This window comes from Brachyhypopomus gauderio, chromosome 2 (genome assembly GCF_052324685.1).
Source record: "Brachyhypopomus gauderio isolate BG-103 chromosome 2, BGAUD_0.2, whole genome shotgun sequence".
NCBI lineage: Eukaryota > Metazoa > Chordata > Actinopteri > Gymnotiformes > Hypopomidae > Brachyhypopomus > Brachyhypopomus gauderio.
The window spans coordinates 48,663,809-48,683,027 of NC_135212.1; the positions used below are offsets into that span (position 1 = coordinate 48,663,809).

The following is a 19,219-nucleotide window of genomic DNA, read 5'->3' on the forward strand; positions in this document are numbered from 1 at the left end:
CCTCTGAGCCCAATATTCAGTGCATTCAATCACCTGAGTGCAATTTTCCATAAGGTCAGGAAACGTACATTTGCATACTTTCAGTAAACAAATATATGTATCTCTGTGACAGCACCAGCACAGATCTTATTCTTTCACTGTGCTGTCATGTTCATGGAATGTGAATGCAGAATTCAATCATAACTCCATCACGTCTCATATCATAAATCTGCATGAGAGAGGACAGTCGTCTCGCATATTCACGTACACCCAAACAGCCGTCCGGTGCGGCTGCACACCTCCTATAGGGGAAACGACCGAAGCCACAGGCTTCCCGTCGGTTCTTTTTTTGTTGCATACCTGTATTGTATGCGATGGCACGCAGGAAAATAGCCCTCTGATACGCATGTGTCTGTGATAATGCGCAGTGTAGCATGGAATTGTATTTCAGTACGGAGGGCGCAAACTCCCTCATGAATCCGACGTGCACGTTAGAGGGTAATGTGATTTAGGATCTGCATGGAGTTGGATTATCACTCATCACACTTCTTGATTTAGGTCGTTTTTCCTTTCCCATAAATACGACCCTCCTCACACGTGCATGCGTGTGCCCAGGCTGAGCATGCAACAGCATTAGCGTGCGCTGGCGTGTCGTGTGCAGGGTTTGTTTGGTTTGTTGTAGGTCCGCGTGGCTGCGGTCACCGGCGCGTCCCTGGGCCCCTGTGTCTGAGTGCGGGCGCTGCTGTGTGTGTGTCTCATCCCCGCAGCTCTCCTCTGGCCCCCAGGTGCAGTGGTTGTTGGATAACTACGAGACGGCGGAGGGCGTGAGTCTGCCCCGCTCCACCCTCTACTGCCACTACCTGCTGCACTGTCAGGAGCAGAAGCTGGAGCCCGTCAACGCCGCCTCCTTCGGCAAACTCATCCGCTCCGTCTTCATGGGCCTGAGGACCAGACGCCTGGGGACCCGGTAAGGGCGTCCGCTCCCGAGACGTGAGCCGTCAAGCGCTGAGGCTGAGTGCAAAAACGGCAACACAAACACACACACACCCCCACACACACAAACACACACACACCCCCACACACACAAACACACACACACCCCCACACACACAAACACACACACACCCCCACACACACAAACACACACACCCCCACACACACAAACACACACACACCCCCACAAACACACACACACCCCCCACACACATCTGCATGTATGTAATGCAGCAGGAATGACCTGCACATGCCTGTCTGTTCCAGAGGGAACTCTAAGTACCACTACTACGGCCTGAGAATCAAGGCTAGCTCCTCTCTGCTCCGCCTGATGGAGGACCAGCAGCATCTGGCCATGAGACAACAACCTTTCTCTCAGAAACAGAGGTATGTTCCGTTCATTACACCCGTCCTGCTTCTTTCTTTACTTATCTCATGTCTTTCCCAGTTGTTTGTTTCCTGTTTCCTTGGACCAGCGTGTTATAGCTTGACCCCGGCAGTATTAGGACCCGTGAGTCGCTCGTGTGCTTTTACCTTATAGGTTGAAGCCAGTGCAGAAGGTGGAAGGAATGACCAATGGGATGTCGTCGGGGGCGGGGCAACCGCAGCAGCAGCAGCAGGGTTCAGGGCTGTCAGATATCAGTGCTCAAGTTCAGCAGTACCAGCAGTTCCTCGGTAGGTGAAGATTCAAAGCTTTATTGTCGTACGCACAGTAGAAACATGTTTCTCCGTACCATGAAATTTCTACTTTGCAGTCCACACTGGATGTCATGGTACAAGAGTGAAATTGGTGAAATAGTGAATAAATAAAATATAAGCACTCAGAGAAAAACACACTATATACATTATATACATTATGCAGTAATGTGCTACAGTAATGTGCTTTGTTGATTAGATTGCAGCCAGACAGTTTAGGGCAAAATGCAAAAGTCTATGAGGTAGTCGTCAGCTCACCTATTCAAGAGTCTAATGGCCGTGGGAAAGAAAAAGTTCTTTAGTCTGGGTGTTTTGTATTTTACACTGTACCTCCGACCTGAAGGTGTGAATAGTGCGTGTTGGGGGTGGGTGGGGTCTTTGATGATGGATGCAGCTCTTCTGTGCACTTTGCGCTGGTAAACGCTCTGCTGGGAGGGTTGTGTAATCCCTGTCATTTTTGCGGCAGCCTTTACCAAACTGTGCAGTTAGCAAGATGAAACTTACAGTCGGCAAAGATAATAGTGTCAGGAAGAGACAGGAAGGATGAGGTCAGGTTGATTTTGAAGACCACTGTAGGTCCAAACCGCAGGCTAAGCAAGGGTAAAAGACCTACGCATTAGCAAAAATGTTCATGGATGAAACAAGGGAAATATGTGTAATGTAAGTCCAAATAAAAACACAAAAAACCCCAAGCAGATCACAAAAAACCCAACAGTCAGTTTTTGTGCCTTTATTGGTCGTTCTGTGTGCAGATGCTTCTCGCGCCCTCCCCGAGTTCCCCGATATTGACCTGCGGGGGAAGCCCATGCCAGAGGGCACCGAGCTGGAGCACATCAAGAGCTTCCAGCTGCTCTACAGAGAGCACTGCGAGGTAACGCAGAACACCACCGCATTCGTTGCTCTCCTGGTCTTCAGAGCCTCCAGGGTCTTTATGACTTGAGTGGATCTTCACTCCAGCAACTCAGGGTGTTTGTTCTTGGTGTTAGTGAGGTGCTCTCCCCATGTGCCCTAGGCCATCCTGGATGTGATGGTCAACTTGCAGTTCACACTGGTGGAGACCTTGTGGAAAACCTTCTGGAGGTTTAGTGAGAGCCAAGCCGGAGACTCAGCCACTCTGGCTGTGTGAGTAGGCTACTCCTGACACACACACACACACACACACACACACACACACACACACACACACACACACACACACACACACACACACACACACACACACACACACACACACACACACACACACACACACACACACACACACACACACACACACACACACACACACACACACACACACGTTGTAGTTGACATGGCCAAAGAGTGCAGTGCACACATAGGCGAAATAATAGGCAGATAGCAATTTACCACCATCTTGCAACAGATCGCTGATTGGAAAACCCAAACAAATAATTCAAGACAGAACATGGAGGAAGTCGTGGTCGCGGCGAGACTGCGAGTTAACCGTGAGGCTTTGTGGCTTCGGGAAGGTGGTGTGTCAAAAGGTGGCGTGTCCTGCCGTTTCAGCCACGACGAGTCTGAGAAGCGCCTGCCCAAGTCGTGCTTGGTGATGCTGTGCAAACACGATCCCGTTCTGCGCTGGAGTCGGGACTGTGACAACGCGCTGTACCAGGGGCTGGTGGAGATCCTCATCCCAGATGTCCTGAGGCCCATCCCCAGTGAGTTCCTCCCCGCCAAACACACCTCCGTATCACTGGACCACACGTCTTGCTCCAAAACCCACCATCAGTCCAACAGTGCTAATGGTTCATCGAGTTAATTGAATCTGAGTGCCAGTCCCTCGAGGACTGTGATGTGCACACACTGGTCCAGAAGAACCGATGATGCGAGATATATCTCAAGAGTTCCATGCCGTTTCATGCCTGATATTCCCTCCTGCCCTCTCCGCCCAGGTGCCTTAACTCAAGCCATCCGTAATTTTGCCAAGAGTTTGGAGAGCTGGCTCACTAACGCCATGATGAACATTCCCGAGGAGATGGTCCGTGTTAAGGTCAGGCAGCTACACGCCCTCACTGCATGTGCTGCGCTTGGCATTATTACGAGGTACCGCAGGGTTTCTCCCCCGGATCTGCAGGGGTATTTTGTCAGTGTTCCGATACATAGTTGGCAAGCCTGACATTTGGCCAGAGTGCCACACTTAAAGTGGAGCTACGCGATTGTGAGGCCGGGCTGTGTGTAGGGGAGCCAGCTGTGGTTAACCCTGTTCCCCTGTAGCACTGAGAGAGAACGGTGGTCATCACGCCAGGATGGTGAGGTCTTCCTCCGTCCTGCTCCGTTATAACCTCACCGTGGGTTCTTCTGCTCGTGCACAGGTGACGTGTGCGAACGCCTTCGCTCAGACCCTGCGCAGGTACACCTCCCTCAACCACCTGGCCCAGGCGGCACGCGCCGTCCTCCAGAACACCGCACAGATCAACCAGATGCTCAGCGACCTCAACCGGGTCGACTTCGCTAATGTGCAGGTCTGCCGTGTGTGTGTGTGTGTGTGTGTGGTGGATGGGTAAGGCTTGTACGTGCATGTTTGTGCACGTGAGAGAGTGAGACGCTTGCACCGATACGTACGTACGTCTGGTACGTCAGTGGTAACTGAAAGCGAGAGTGAAGGTGTTCACTGGTCGTGTGGGGGAAAGCCTGGTGTGAGAAATGACCGATTAAACTGAGAGAGACAGTAACCCAAGAGTGATGTTTCCATAGCATGTGCTGAGGGTCAGGTGATTTTGGGTGCAGACCCACCTCAGAGTGGTTTATGAGAGTTTCTTTCTCACATTATTTTGAGAGTCTCATTCTCACATCATGTGTACTCTCGCTCTGTGTCGCTCTGTGTCCCGCTCTGTGTCCCGCTCTGTGTCCCGCTCTGTGTCCCGCTCTGTGTCCCGCTCTCACTCTCTCCCCAGGAGCAGGCCTCTTGGGTGTGTAGATGTGAGGATCGGGTCGTGCAGCGTTTAGAGCAGGACTTTAAGCTCACCCTCCAGCAGCAGAACTCTCTGGAACAGTGGGCAGCTTGGCTAGACGGGGTGGTCTCCCAGGTCCTAAAGCCCTACCAGGCCAGCTCGGCCTTCCCCAAGGCAGCCAAGCTCTTTCTGCTCAGGTGGAGCTTCTACAGGTGAGGCCTGGCTCAGTTTCACTGACAGCAAGGCCCTGTATTTCCTGTCGATATTCGTGAAAACAGGCAAAACTACTCATTCACCCTCTACTCCATCTTTTCTTTTTCACTGCAATTCTTTCTTTTCATTGTTCACTGCTCTGTATCCTTTACTTTCTTTTTTCCCCCTCCCTCTCAATCTCTACCGCCGTCTCTGTCTCTCTGCAGCTCTATGGTGATCAGAGACCTGACCCTGCGCAGTGCGGCGAGTTTCGGCTCCTTCCACCTCATCCGTCTGCTGTACGATGAGTACATGTACTACCTTATAGAGCACAGAGTGGCCCAGGCCAAAGGGGAGACTCCCATCGCCGTCATGGGAGAGGTACGCACAAGCCTGGGCCTCAGTGTGCAAAACGAGAAAGTCCACGTCACTGTATTGCTTGCTGGAAATGGACACGCAAAAGAGAAAGTTTGTACACTTTGGTTTTGAGGGCCATGACGCTTCGTTCTGCTTCTCATTCTTAGTTTGCAAGCCTTGGGCGTAGTCTGAGTACACTGGATCCTGATAAAGGTAACTGTCTTTCTAACCTTTCATCTTTCTCTTCTGCTGTATCTCTCTGTACCCTCACGCAACCACATACACACCCACACCCATATATACACTTAACAGGCCCCGAAAATGATTGAATACCACATGATGACACAAATCCACATTTAGATAGATGACACATATTAAAATAAAAATACAGAAGAAGGAAGCTGAAGGAGTGTGTGTCCTGCTTGTGTACAACCACAGCTTTGTCTTGCAAGGCACACAGTACACAGCTCAGAACACACTACAGTACAGAACACACAGCTCAAAACACAGTACACAGCTCAGAACACACTACATAGCACTCAGTACAGAACACACAGCTCAAAACACAGTACACAGTTCAGAACACACTACATAGCACTCAGTACAGAACACACAGCTCAAAACACAGTACACAGCTCAGAACACACTACATAGCACACAGTACAGAACACACAGTTCAAAACACAGTACACAGCTCAGAGCACACTACACACAGCTTGGTACACAGTACATAGTACACAGCACAGGATGCATCTCAGCACACACCTCAGCACAGGACATAGCTCAGCTCAGCTCAACACAGTTCAGCACACAGCCCAACACAGGACACAGCTCAGCTCAGCTCAACACAGTTCAGCACACAGCCCAACACAGGACACAGCTCAGTTCAGCTCAACACAGTTCAGCACACAGCCCAACACAGGACACAGCTCAGCTCAACACAGTTCAGCACACAGCCCAACACAGGACACAGCTCAGCTTAACACAGTTCAGCACACAGCTCAGTTCAGCTCAACACAGTTCAGCACACAGCCCAACACAGGACACAGCTCAGCTCAACACAGTTCAGCACACAGCTCAACACAGGACACAGCTCAGATCAGCTCAACACAGTTCAGCACACAGCCCAACACAGAGAGCTCAGCACAGCTCAACACAGTTCAGCACACAGCCCAACACAGGACACAGCTCAGCTCAACACAGTTCATCACACAGCCCAACACAGGACACAGCTCAGTTCAACACAGTTCAGCACACAGCCCAACACAGGACACAGCTCAGCTCAACACAGTTCAGCACACAGCCCAACACAGAGAGCTCAGCACAGCACATGGCTCAGCGAACAGTACAGACGACAGCTCACATAGGTTTAGCTTCAGTAGTGAACAATGAATACACGTGTCCTGGCGATGGTCCAGGGTGAGCTCTACCTGTAGGGTAGAAGAGACATAATGAGCTTCGTTTCTTTGTGGACTTCACGGACATTCTCTGCATTATTGTTTTAACGCTAAATGTTCACAATCTAGCACAGAAGCTGAGCTGAGCATTTCTGCCCATCTGTGCTGTTAACGTGGGCTATTTTCATTCTTCTGTGTCAGAAGAGGAAGAGGAGGAGGAAGATGAGAGTGAGGATGAGTGTCAGGAGTTGTCCCTGCCCTCTGACGGTGGTGCCCTTGGGGAGGAGTCTCTGGAACCACCCGCCAAGCTGGCCCGAACTGACCAGAGAGTTCTCTTCAGCACGGGCAATGTGCAGGACTGAGAACACACACACCCCTTACCACACACATGCACACACACAGATCATAGTAATATACAGTATGTACACAGAGGAAAATATGCTGCAGCCCACGCAAATATCTATTCTCAATCTCACAATCTGAAACACGAGGCACACAAGTCACATGAGGCACACACACTCCCTCTGCTAGGAGTGCGTGCACACACACACACACACACACACACACACACACACACACACACACACACACACACACATTAAAGATGCAGATACTGACTCAGTTTTAATATGGGCGATACAGGGCAAGCTTACTGGAAGGATTCAACAGAAATCTCTTAAAACCCATAACTGTTCTAAATACACACACATGACCTTACACACCCCCGATTTGAGAATATGTGCATGTGTCAGTCAGTCCAGTGATCTGCAAACACCACAGAGATGTTCTGTTGATTTTTTAAAAATACTGGCACTGGGTCCGTCTCTCAGAGCTGTGCCAGACCTAACACTGGAATTACATCTCAAACAGTGATTTGGACTGAAATGACTGGAGACGGTACTCAGCTTTGAGTGGCTTCATGCGGTTTTGTGGATGTCAATCAAATTCCTGCAGCCTATGAGGGCAAAACACAGGCACATGTAGGAGACAGCCAATGGGCTGCATGCGTGTGTGTGTGTGTGCGTGCGTGCGTGCGTGTGTGTGCGTGTGTGCGTGTGTGTGTTGTGCACTGTTTGCGGCAGCCCCTCCGTGTGTCGTCTGTGTGTTTGTGCGTGCACTGGGACCTTCCTGCCGCGGTCATTTTACCAACCTGATTGAACGTGTATGCTTTTGTGCTCACGTGTGCGTGCGTGTGTGTGTATATGTGTGTGTCTGTGGTTCTCAAGAGGTGTTGATAGTTGTTTTTTGATGGTGGATATTTTCAAAGGCATCCCATAATCTCACTTTTCTGTTCTTGTTGCCTTTGTTGAACACTACTGTGTGTTACATGTGAAGATGCAGTTCAACCAGAATGAGGGATGAGTATTCTTCTCCCTCTCCAGCGTGTCACTTTAATTCTGTCCCCCCCCCCCCCCTCCCCAGTTTGTGGGCAGTGCTACCTCTGGCTTGTCCTGTAAACTGGCCTTCAGCCTTATGGGTTTATTTTCTTTATTTTCTTTGTCTTCGCACTTTGTAGTTTCTGTGTGTCGTGCCGGACGTGGTACGTGACTAACATCGTCAGTCTCCTCCTCGTTCCTCGCGGTGTGCCACTGTTCTCTGTGTCAGAATGGTGACTTGCACCACGGTCTATTGTGTTTTTGATGTCTTGGGTTACTGATTCCGAACTCTCTTTCACAAAACTGCCTACACGCTCTGTTAGCCCTCAGGGCAGGGTATCGTGTAAAACATATATGTGTTGGAAAGTCGCTTTTTGCTGAACACACCGGGGCGTGAGATGTGGCGGCTGGATGAGAGCAGTGTGGTTTTCAAAAGCATGGCTGCCCGTTTTTGTCTGCCTTCATCATCCCAGAATCTCCAGCATTCTTAGATGGAGAGCAAGAGGCCCGGTATGCCTTTTTTTGGGAACAGCTTTCTTTGTTTGAGTCTTTCCTAGTGTTGTAACAAATTTGTTTTCCAAATTCTAATTTCTCTGCCATTGTTTGAGGGATCTAAGACGTCATCGGTACTCTGTTTACTTTAATACATGTTTAGCATTATTTATTAGACTGAAGCAACATCGGCTGCACAGGTGTAAACCTGCCAAGATAAACAAACCAGCATGTACCTTTCCTTCCCGAAGAATCTATGAAGATAAAGACAAAAAGACATATCACATGACTTCTGAAAAGCCTTTCAGTACAATAGCCATTTTCATAACAAATTCCCTTTTAAGGTTGTTTCAGTTTCTTATTTAAAAAAAAGAAAGAAAAAAGAAGGTTAAAAATTGAGTGGCATTGTTTTATGAATCTTCTGAACCACGAGAATGATTGTGCCTTTTGGAGTAATCGAATGAAATTCAAATGTTTTTAATTTAAGATGTGAATAAATTAAGAATTTCTAAAAATGTGAGTTAGTCCAAAAGCCTTCCCTCTCTGTATTGTATTTGCCTGTCATATGCTGTGAAAGGGTTTAAAAAAAAAAAAAAGTTTTGGATGTGTTTGAAATGTAAGATGAAGATCAGTTTTGTCACCTTGACATGTCAAGTTGCTTAATGGCAGATGTGTTATATCCTGTTTAACAGAATGAACATGAGCCTGTGCTGTGAGACCCAAACACTCACACATGCTGAATGTGGTTTGAAGAGAGGATTTCCGCTAAAAAATGAAGCTTTTGTAAGGAAGTAACAAAGAGAACACTGCTCAGATTCCTGGTAATTGCGGCAAAAATCCCCTCAGCGAAGACCTGCTCAGAGAAGACACATCATCGTCAGACACCTCATACTATACGAGAGGCACACTCATGCTCTCACACGAGGTGTGACCTTTCACATTACGGGTCACAGAAGATCAAACCCACCTGTATGTCGCCAGCGCGGAGTACGTGTGTTCATCCACATAGGAAATTAATGCACGCTTTTCTGTGCAGGATTTGTTGACTCTCTCTTCCTAGTGTCTAAACGCAACAGGGCTCCTTTATATAATGAAATTAAATGGCGCTAGATAGATATTAAATGACGGCTGTTACTTGTCCTTCTGCTTTACTCAGAACCACAGCTATTTCCATAACAGTGCGTAGCCGTGCAGCTATGGGAAGCTTCTTAAAACCACCCCTTCCTGTTAAATATTACAAGAACACACAATGCCGAACTGACGTGCAAGTTCACCTGTAGAGGGCAGTATAACACTGATGATGAGCGCTTGTAAAGCTGCAGAGCCTCAGCGTGAGTGTGAAGTTGCTGGAATACCAAGCCACAGCTTCCTGAAGTGTGATAAGGAACAAAGAAGAGAGAGACGATAAAAAGACGGACACCGTTAGAGGTGAGAATACATGGACCACTGCGCCACAGGAAATTAACACACAGCCTCTTGTCCCAATGTATCCACTAGCCACCCCCCCACCCATCACTACCTTTGTATGCCACCTAGTGGTACTATATAGCACAGCATGGTCTGGTCTTAGAAGAAACACCTGTAGACTCTTAGCTTTGAAAGGTATGTCAAAAATATAAGATAAACAAGCCTCAGGTATTCTAACAATATTTTAGCAGCTTCCTCACTCTCCAAAGGAGTAATCACGGAAGGACCGACGGACATGACTGATCCGAGGCCAGTTTTGACATTAGGATTAGCATTAGAGGGTGAAACTTCTGTCAGGATTACATTTTGTCAGACAGACGTTAGCACAAAGCAGAGTCTGTGCAAGACCATGAAGACCTCACAGCTCAATCATTTTCTACTCAAGTAAGACATGTTCAAATATTTGCCATAAAATTTAAAAGCACTTTTGACATTTAAATGCATCATAAACAGAACTCTTATTCCAACTCCTGACACACATGATTATACTCTGATTATACTCTTTCCTGTAATGGTCATACTGAAAAAAATCTGTATTCTGCAATGCACTGCCTTTTCATGCCAGCTGTTTTTACTGTATTATATTGGAATAATTTTGAAAATCAAAAAAGGGCTATTTCTGCAAAATTAATATTTGTTAATCCTAAACAATAATTACATCGAGACTTAGGCCATAGGTGGGGTGTCGTCTCTGTGTGAGTCTAAATAACCTTCCAGCCCTCATTTCCAACAGGTTTTCTGAGTCGGGACACAGAATTCAGAATACAGAGATGCTTATACAATGTGTTGAATACATGGAATATACATTGAATACAATTATACAATGTGTTGTGGCAACAATACTGGCCAAAACCACCTCCCAGAGGTGAGTGGCACATGCTCTTGTCTGACTGATGATGTAGTGGATGAGTCCATTTCAGTGGAGGGAAGGGGGGGGGGGGTCTCATCAATGAATCACTCTCACAAAAAGAACTGTCAGCTGACTAAATGTGCGAATGCTAGGGGAACAAAACCCAAAGGAATATTGATTTTTTGGAATTACGAGGGATCACCTCATATTTAAAAAAACCCATAGAGTCACTAAACTGAAGATTCACTCAACATGCTGGTAAAGGGCAGATATGGAGAGATAACCTTATTCCGTGTAATTGCCAACAGGAACACTAGTCTATTCTCAGTGAGCTAAATATAGTCATTGGGCCACTCAGTGCGTTTATATTCCTCACAATACATGAGGGATAATTTGTTCCTGAGGTGACCTAAAAGAGAAAAAAGACAATATCCATTACTAGACATGCCAATAAGGGTTGGAGCGCTGCTGACCATTTTCTTCTGTCAACAGAAGCGATAACCCATGATTTGAGTGGCAAGTTAGACGGGTAAGTGGAGAGAGGGAGCGAGAGAGGAGAAGTTGGAGAGAAAGGCAGGGTTGAGGACGTAAGCTGAGCTGCCGTTGGTCAATACTCAGAGACGTCTGGCTATATTTGGCAGCTCCCCTGAGGTCTGGCCAGAGTCTCCTTTGGCCCTTTTCCCTCATTTCCCCTGTTTCTGTCACAAGAGTGCGGCTAATAATACTGACTGATTCACTCAGTCCGAGAGAAGGAAGAGTATGTACTCTACTACTAAGACTGCACTCGTACCAGCACCTGCCATCGTCCTGTCACAGTCTAATGCTTCTTTCTGTTTACTGTATCTCCCTGTTCCCACTCGTGTCTTTTTAGCTATTGGTCTGATGTGCTCGTCCTGCTTTCTGGCACGTGAACGTCCGTGGCAGAACTGGGGAGAGGGAGCATATGCTGCTCTCTTCACACTCCCATCCTGACACGTGTGGTTTCCTCTGCCTCATGCCCACCTGTTCCTGCGAGGCGTCCTCTGCCACTCCGCTAACGCTAAGCTCTAATCTCCTAGGGGCCACCGGCGGCTACTGCTGACGTGCTAACAGCCACAATCAGCACCGAGCCCTCCGTGGCGCGCCACGTCAGCCGCAGAACAGCCAGCAACAGTGAGAGAACCCCATAACGACAGAAGGACTTTGGCAGAAATGGTTATGGGGTGGCAACTGGTGACCACTTTGATTGTTGTGTATTTTACAGCATAGTTACGTTGTTTTAAGAAACCTAATCTTACAAACTCTTACAAAATCACTTTGATAGAAATGATGGGCCAGTGGAAAGGTTTGGGAACGTGGCATGAGTGTGAACCTTACCGAACTCTGATGTTTAGATCTTGGTTTGATTACTGAGTAAGTCAATGGGGCCAGTGCCCAGGGGCCCCTGAGGGCCTGGGGCCTCACACTAACAGCCCCAAGGGAGCTCAAAGATTGCACCACTGAAGGGATACAAATTAGACCCCTAGGTCATGTACAAATCACTAAATCCATAAATTAAACAAATAAATGAAATATGTCCTCCAGCACCCAAGTCCTCACAATACCCACTAGGTCCAGCTCCACCCACACATCTAGGGAAAAGTCTTCACATTCTTCTTTTGAAAGTATGAAATTAACATATTTAAGCTTTCTTCACAAATCACTACATGCGTCCTATTACTTAGTGGCTTTCTGAGTTGGAGGGAATATAAGGTAAGAAATGTATGATTTATTTTTTCTTATTGGTTTTGCTTTGATGTTGAAGATTAGTTCAGATTGAACCGGGCAGAGATGGAGTACATTGTGAATTTAATTGCGATGTTGAAGATGGGCCATTGCATCATTTCCATGTTTCTATAATCAACTCATAGAATACTGTTGCCGACACCTTGAACAGGTTATTGGACAGCGTGTGTCATGGAATGAACGTTTACCTTGTGGGAGGGTCATTTCTGGCTCTGTGTATAGTGTGTCCTTACACGTTTGCCACATGCCACAGGCGCTCATCTCACGTGGACACCATGACCCGCCCTGATCCAGGTGATCATCTCACGTGGACACCATGACCCGCCCTGATCCAGGTGATCATCTCACGTGGACACCATGACCCGCCCTGATCCAGGTGATCATCTCACGTGGACACCATGACCCGCCCTGATCCAGGTGATCATCTCACGTGGACACCATGACCCGCCCTGATCCAGGTGATCATCTCACGTGGACACCATGACCTGCCCTGATCCAGGTGCTCATCTCACGTGGACACCATGACCCGCCCTGATCCAGGTGCTCATCTCACGTGGACACCATGACCCGCCCTGATTCAGGCGCTCATCTCACGTGGACACCATGACCCGCCCCGATCCAGGTGATCATCTCACGTGGACACCATGGCCCGCCCCGATCCAGGCGCTCATCTCACGTGGACACCATGACCCGCCCCGATCCAGGTGCTCATCTCACGTGGACACCATGACCCGCCCTGATCCAGGTGATCATCTCACGTGGACACCATGACACGCCCTGATCCAAGTGCTCATCTCACGTGGACACCATGACCTGCCCCGATCCAGGTGCTTATCTCACGTGGACACCCTGACACACCCTGATCCAAGTGCTCATCTCACGTGGACACCATGACCCGCCCTGATCCAAAAATCAAAACAAGCAAAAAAACAAAAAACATCAAACAAGCAACTATCAACCCCCAAACAAACAACAAAAAGTCACAACTATTTCAACACATTACATAATTATCTCCAGCTTAATTGACCAGTATCTTTTGCTTATTGACCATGCATTGATTAACTAACGTCAATGTAGTACCATGACGATTAAGAGTGACAGTGTATACAGCGGATGCATAACACGTGACTGATGAGGTTATTGGGACATGTCCACCAGCTCTTGGCAGACATATATCATCACAACCAAGTATTTTCAGTGCAGACGTGACAGGATTCTAAAATCATGGTGCTATTCTTCAGATTTGTTCCTGATAAAGACAAATGAAAGATGTACAAGAAAGCGTATATGGCAGAGATACTTAATTGTACATAATGTTTGATTTATGGAGTGCACTTGAAGTCCAGAACCAGAAAGCCTTCTTAATTGTTTCAGCTTTCATAGCCATACTGCCCACAGTTACTTTTCTTGAAAACATTTTTTTAAGTGTGAGAATACGTGTGAGGCGAAAGCTATTTATGTGAGCGCGAGACTTTGTGTGGAGCAGAGAAAAAGGGTTTGTGAGCATTTTTCCCTGCCTGTGCGTTTGCGTGTGCCTGTGCGTCTGTGCATGAGAGAGAGAGAGAGAGAGAGAGAGAGAGAGAGAGAGACAGAGAGAGAGAGAGAGAGAGAGAGAGTTGGGGGAAATAGGGTGGTTGAAATCATTTGCAGGCCCCTCAGGTTTCTAATACTGCTACCCTGTTATTGGAGGAGGGAAGGAGAGAAAACAGTTAGCATACATTTCCACCCAAGCGCCGTGTTACTGCACACAGGATCTGCTCAACATGCATTTCATTAGCTTTGCATCATTTCCCTTATACTCTCACGCATAATACATTTCTTTATTATATGATGTGATGAAAGTTAAAGGTCCTGTGTCTTTGGCCAAAGGGAGAGTGGATTATAATGGACAATATGAATACTGAAGACAATCCCAGCCCAAATACCGACCTGCTAATGTTTAAGACGTTAACAAACAGCTGCAGGCACAGCCATTCTGGCTACGTAGGTGCAAATCCTCAATCTAATGTACTATTAACAGATATGATTTGGGCAGTTTCGTCTCAGCTATATCACAGTGTGAACTTCACAGCAGTGCAGAGAAAAAGCACCTATGAACTGTCAGATGGAGCAAAACTGGACCGAACTGTTTCAACTCTGTGCCTTTTAATGCTGATATGCAATCAGTTTTGTAGTTTCTTGAAATTATTGACTGAGGTATCGTTGACAGAACTATGTACTAACATCACTGGATTTTTGGCCCAGCATACAAAAATTATGCACAATAATTTGAATATCCAGCAATGTCAGGGTTCTGGTAACCTACAGTCATGTGTTGTCTGAGCTATTTTTAGTGAACAGCTTTCACAAAGAAATGCACAAAACCTTTAATTGTCTTTATGTTCAGCCATCAGGTTTTCACCCCGTATCGAGGAATAGAAACAATACGTCTCATAAATTTTTCAAACGCTCTGGAATAACAAGGAAATGAGAATCCAAAAAGATTTTTTTTACACGTGACCACAAAGCGTTCCAAAAATATGATCTGAGGCATTATAGTAATGTTATTTATAGCAATGCTATTTATAGCTCCTCCAGAAAAGGTAAATCGTTCTTTTGCTCCATTACTTCAGTCTGTCTCCCCCTAACCTAAATCTCAGAAGCGTGATCAATAACAGCAAGCGTTCCCTGTACGTATTGCTCCAGCCTCCAAATGAGCTGCTCGCAAAGTGGCCCGTCCAGAGGACGAAGTGAAACCGTCACGCGGCACACGGCGTAGAGGAGACAAGCAGGGAGTTGATATGAATAAAGCAACGACTGCCTAACACTGACAACCCACACCTTCACCGCCATTTACAATGTGCCGCTCTCAGTCTTGACCAGTCGCAGTTATTTTGCTGTAATTGTGGTTAACCTTCAAGCACTGTGCCAAGACCCTTTACTACCGGAGATAAATAAACAGGCAGAGGGAAGATGGAGAGACTCATAGAGAGAGGAGGGTGGGTGTGGTAATATGTGACTGGGGCATTCTTGTGAGTGTACTATATTTGTGTAAGATGTGTGTGTGCCGACATATCATATGTATTGAGTCATGTGTAATACGGTATCTGTAGTTCGACCTGTTGATAAGTGGTGTCCCACAAGGACAAACGAACGGAAGAGGGAGAGAGATGGCAGACGAAGCAGAATTATAGCTGGAACTGAGGGGCAGCCTGAAATGGGGAAGAAACACAGCAAAAAACAAATGATCCACACCCAACGAGGAAGGGTGTATGCTGGAGAGATAGAAGAGAGATAGAAGAGAGGGTAGTACTTCGAGAGGGAGGGACGAGGGCTGGGAGGAGAGAAAACAGAAAGGGTGGGAGAGAGGGAGAGAGAGTAAGAGAGGAGAGAGAGAGGGGGAAGAGAGGGAGGGAGAGAGAGAAAGAGAGGAGAGAGAGAGAGGAGAGAGAGAGAGAGAGGGGAAGAGAGGGAGGGAGAGAGAGAAAGAGAGAGAGAGAAAGGCACAAGGAGAGGGAGGGAGGAGTAGAGAGAGAATGAGACAGAAAAAGAGAGAGAGAGAGAAACAGACGCAGGATAAATCCTTACACATAGTCGTTATGGCTCATGAGCCCCTGCTATGACATGGAGTGCAGGAGAAAGCTGGATTACAAGCGGACACAATAATCCACGGGCCAGGACTGCACACAACTCCAACAAGTATCATGTACATCTACAACTAACAGCTGAACAACAAATCATCCCAGCTCTGGACTTCAACCGTAATCTCCAGATTCAATTACCGTGTGTCAACAGTGAAAGAAAAAAGCCTTATGTGGGCTGTGCCACATGAGAACATCATAGAAAGCCAATCAGAGCGAGAACAGAGGGCGGAGGCGGAGCTCTCGTTGGCCAGCGGTGAGGTGGAGGTGAGTGGCGTGGGTGGTGCCCGCTGCCCCGTGCCCGCTGCTCCGTGCCCTCCGTCTGTGTGGGGGCTGCCAGGCTGCACGGCCGGTCAGCAGCTGGAGACGCGTCTGCGCTGCTCTAATGGAGGGAGCACGGGGGGCGCACGAATGCAGAACAGGTGAACCAGCTGTCCGGGAGATTTGGGCTCTTCCACAGAGAAAAGAAACTTTCTAGTAGCCTCTCGCCATCTGCGTCAGGAAGGGCGTCTGTTCTGGCTCTGGTTTGAGGGTGCAGCCCACTTGCTTGGTACTCTGGAGGATCAATGTTTTTACGTAGAAGAATTGTGTGACAGGCCAGGCTGCTTTTGCCAGTCTGCATGGTGATCTTTTGGGAAGTTTTGGGGGGGCACTTTCGGATTTCAGTGGAACATTGATGTGCAGATCACACAGAAAGGTGAGAAAAACCCTTGAGATGCAGCACTATTTGGTGACAATTGATTCCCACCTGAGTGCAGCTCACGCCTACCGCATACTCTACATATGTGCACTCGCCTTTGATGTGATTAACTGTCTACGTCCTGCCAGAAACGGCATTTGTAATCAGGTGGCAGCAGCAGCAGAGCTGTGCAGGGTCTTTATTTACTGTCTTCTTCATCTCATGGCATCGGTGTTCCTTGTGCTCCTCCATGTCTCTCTGAACACTCCCCTCCCCTCCACTCCTCTCCTCTCTGCCCCTCCCTCCCTCCCTCCCTCCCCTCCACTCTCATCCCTCCCTCCCTCCCTCCCTCTCCTCCCCATCCCACTCCCTCCCTTCACAGAGCAAGATGATGTGACCTTCTGCCAAACTGGTTGAAACCATGCCACCGACACAGCGGACTCCTCCGTCCACACTGAAATAGACTCAAACAAGTGCGGGCAGGAGAGAGGGAGCGTCGGAAAGAGACGGAGAAGGGAGAGAGTGAGAGAGAGAAAGAGAGAAAGAGAGAGAGAGAGAGAGAGAGAGAGAGAGAGAGAGAGCCGGAAGGAAAAAATAAAAAGAAGCAGGACATTGGAGTCACAGAGGAGGAATGTGCTGTCAGGAGCCTGGGCTGGATGCGGTTTGCCATCGCAGGTAAATCACCTTAACTTCTCATGCTGGAGCTCGTGTGATGGTTAGTTAAGTTCTGCGAGTGTGTGCAAGTGTGTGTGGAGGTGGCGAACCTGTCAGACTCGTATGTGTCTGCTGCTGGGATTCAGAAGCATGTGCTAGGGTCCCCGCACGCGTACCAGCAGAGCGACGGTTTTACTCACAGGTGTAAAACAGGTGCTACGGCTGTGTGAGTGCCACAGGTAGGACGCTAACTGGGCCGGGGCTCCGTGTACGTGCCTGCTGCTCCCCCTCTGAGGTGAAATGAAAAACATGGCCCTCCTGAGAGAGACGTTAAGAGGCGTAAGGGTGGCTCTGTCTAAATAACCCGCAGAGGCATGAAGGCTTAGGCAAAAGGGCTGATTTATCTCCCTACTCTGCAGTACTACATTATCAGTTAAAGTCACTGTTCCGGGACACCGGGGGAAAAGGGACTGAACTGCCACTGTGAGGAGCACAGCCCCTGAGAGACCGTGGCACACACAGCCTGCAGTAATTACTGCTGGGTCTGCTCATTACTCCGGCGCCAGTGTATTACTGGCGCGTTTAGGATCAGGCTGGTTGTGAATGTGAAAACATGCTTTACCTGAGGGTGCTGCATATCACGGGTTAAAGGGCTTCATCACCTTTTAATAAGAACAGGACAAATGAGGGGGCAGTCAGATGAAGCAACACCAACATAAAGGGGTTGAGTGAAAGGAGATGATGAACAATTCACAGGAAAGAAAGAAAAAAAAACAGATGACCAAAAAAGTGGTGAACAAAAACAAAGGCAGAAAAGAGGAAAATGTGACGTTTGCTAACAACGTGCCAGATGAATGAATGATCCCACTACTATAGACATTCTTAATACACCGTTGTTATTTAGTCTTACCGCACATGTGTGTTAAAATCTTAATCAGGTCATGTGAGAGATTTAGACAACAGAAAATTCAAAGGTCATGATATAGAGTTAAGATGAAAGTGAAAATATTTTTCTCCTATCCATGCAGCGGATAATACAACACACAAGACAATACGGTTCATACTGTACTGCTGTCATAAGAAATATTCCAGATTTATCCAACTTTAAAGCCCATTGGGGACACGTTCTCTTCAGAGTCGTCCCTCCTCTCCTCTCTTTCCTCCTCCTGTATCTTACCCGATGTCTTCCTACCCTTTATTCACACTGACTAGTTTCCCCCACAAAATGGGATCTGATGAAAATGGCCACGCGTGAACTACACATTTTCCGCCACCACAGTCCTGTATGTGCTGTGTTACACTGTGTTCTCCACGTTACCTGTAGCTCTGGAGCTCTACAGATAAGTTCAAGCACCAGGCTGGCTACTCCATTACCATGTACGGTGTGTGACGTATGTGGCAAAGCATTATGGGGGGAAAAAACTATCCATCTCAGTGTGGGGAGTGTGTAAATTAGTAAAGAGTAATGAGTTTCTGTCAGGGTGAGAATATATTACAGAATACTTTAGGTAAGCAAAGGGTTAAGGAGAAAGGCCGGCCAGCTCAGTGGTGACTGTGCTCTGTGTGGGGACACAACAGATGCATTGATCCCAGGGTATGTTGGCTCCACACGGCAAAGACTGGTCCACCACACAGCAGGGTGGACGGACACACACACACACACACACACACACACACACACACACACACACACACACACACACACACACACGCGCACACAGTACACAGTACAACAGGATTGGATCAGCTCCATCTGGACTGGCCAACAATATAAATATCACCGTGGCTTGA

At 47.7% G+C, this 19,219-nt stretch overlaps 2 protein-coding genes and 1 long non-coding RNA gene across 10 annotated transcripts in view; 2 read left to right on the forward strand and 1 right to left on the reverse strand.

Annotated features, from left to right (window-relative positions):
* The window catches only part of rfx1a (regulatory factor X, 1a (influences HLA class II expression)), a 13,768-nt gene extending 4,854 nt beyond the window's left edge, over nt 1-8,914 (forward strand). For 4 of the 8 annotated variants that reach the window (XM_076997236.1, XM_076997232.1, XM_076997234.1 and 1 more), the window contains 12 exons: nt 747-946; nt 1,240-1,359; nt 1,514-1,647; nt 2,421-2,539; nt 2,681-2,790; nt 3,196-3,347; nt 3,582-3,679; nt 4,002-4,151; nt 4,584-4,792; nt 5,000-5,153; nt 5,297-5,342; nt 6,728-8,914. In XM_076997236.1, coding sequence (XP_076853351.1) covers nt 747-946; nt 1,240-1,359; nt 1,514-1,647; nt 2,421-2,539; nt 2,681-2,790; nt 3,196-3,347; nt 3,582-3,679; nt 4,002-4,151; nt 4,584-4,792; nt 5,000-5,153; nt 5,297-5,342; nt 6,728-6,888 — 1,653 coding nt within the window. In that variant the 3' untranslated portion in view covers nt 6,889-8,914. The remainder of the gene's footprint in view (nt 1-746; nt 947-1,239; nt 1,360-1,513; nt 1,648-2,420; nt 2,540-2,680; nt 2,791-3,195; nt 3,348-3,581; nt 3,680-4,001; nt 4,152-4,583; nt 4,793-4,999; nt 5,154-5,296; nt 5,343-6,727) is intronic. The other 4 variants (XM_076997233.1, XM_076997237.1, XM_076997239.1 and 1 more) reach the window with 1 other exon arrangement.
* Nucleotides 8,289-9,832, reverse strand: LOC143508605 (uncharacterized). The gene is made up of 3 exons (XR_013129402.1): nt 9,362-9,832; nt 9,126-9,247; nt 8,289-8,648 (listed from the first exon to the last, which is right to left on the reverse strand). It is a non-coding gene; the product is annotated as an uncharacterized LOC143508605 (long non-coding RNA).
* Nucleotides 9,833-16,047: 6,215 nt separating this feature from the next.
* The window catches only part of grin2ca (glutamate receptor, ionotropic, N-methyl D-aspartate 2Ca), a 46,915-nt gene continuing 43,743 nt past the window's right edge, over nt 16,048-19,219 (forward strand). Inside the window, exons 1-2 of the mRNA XM_076997241.1 lie at nt 16,048-16,792; nt 17,157-17,449. The gene's annotated coding sequence lies outside the window, so the exon portion shown is untranslated. The remainder of the gene's footprint in view (nt 16,793-17,156; nt 17,450-19,219) is intronic.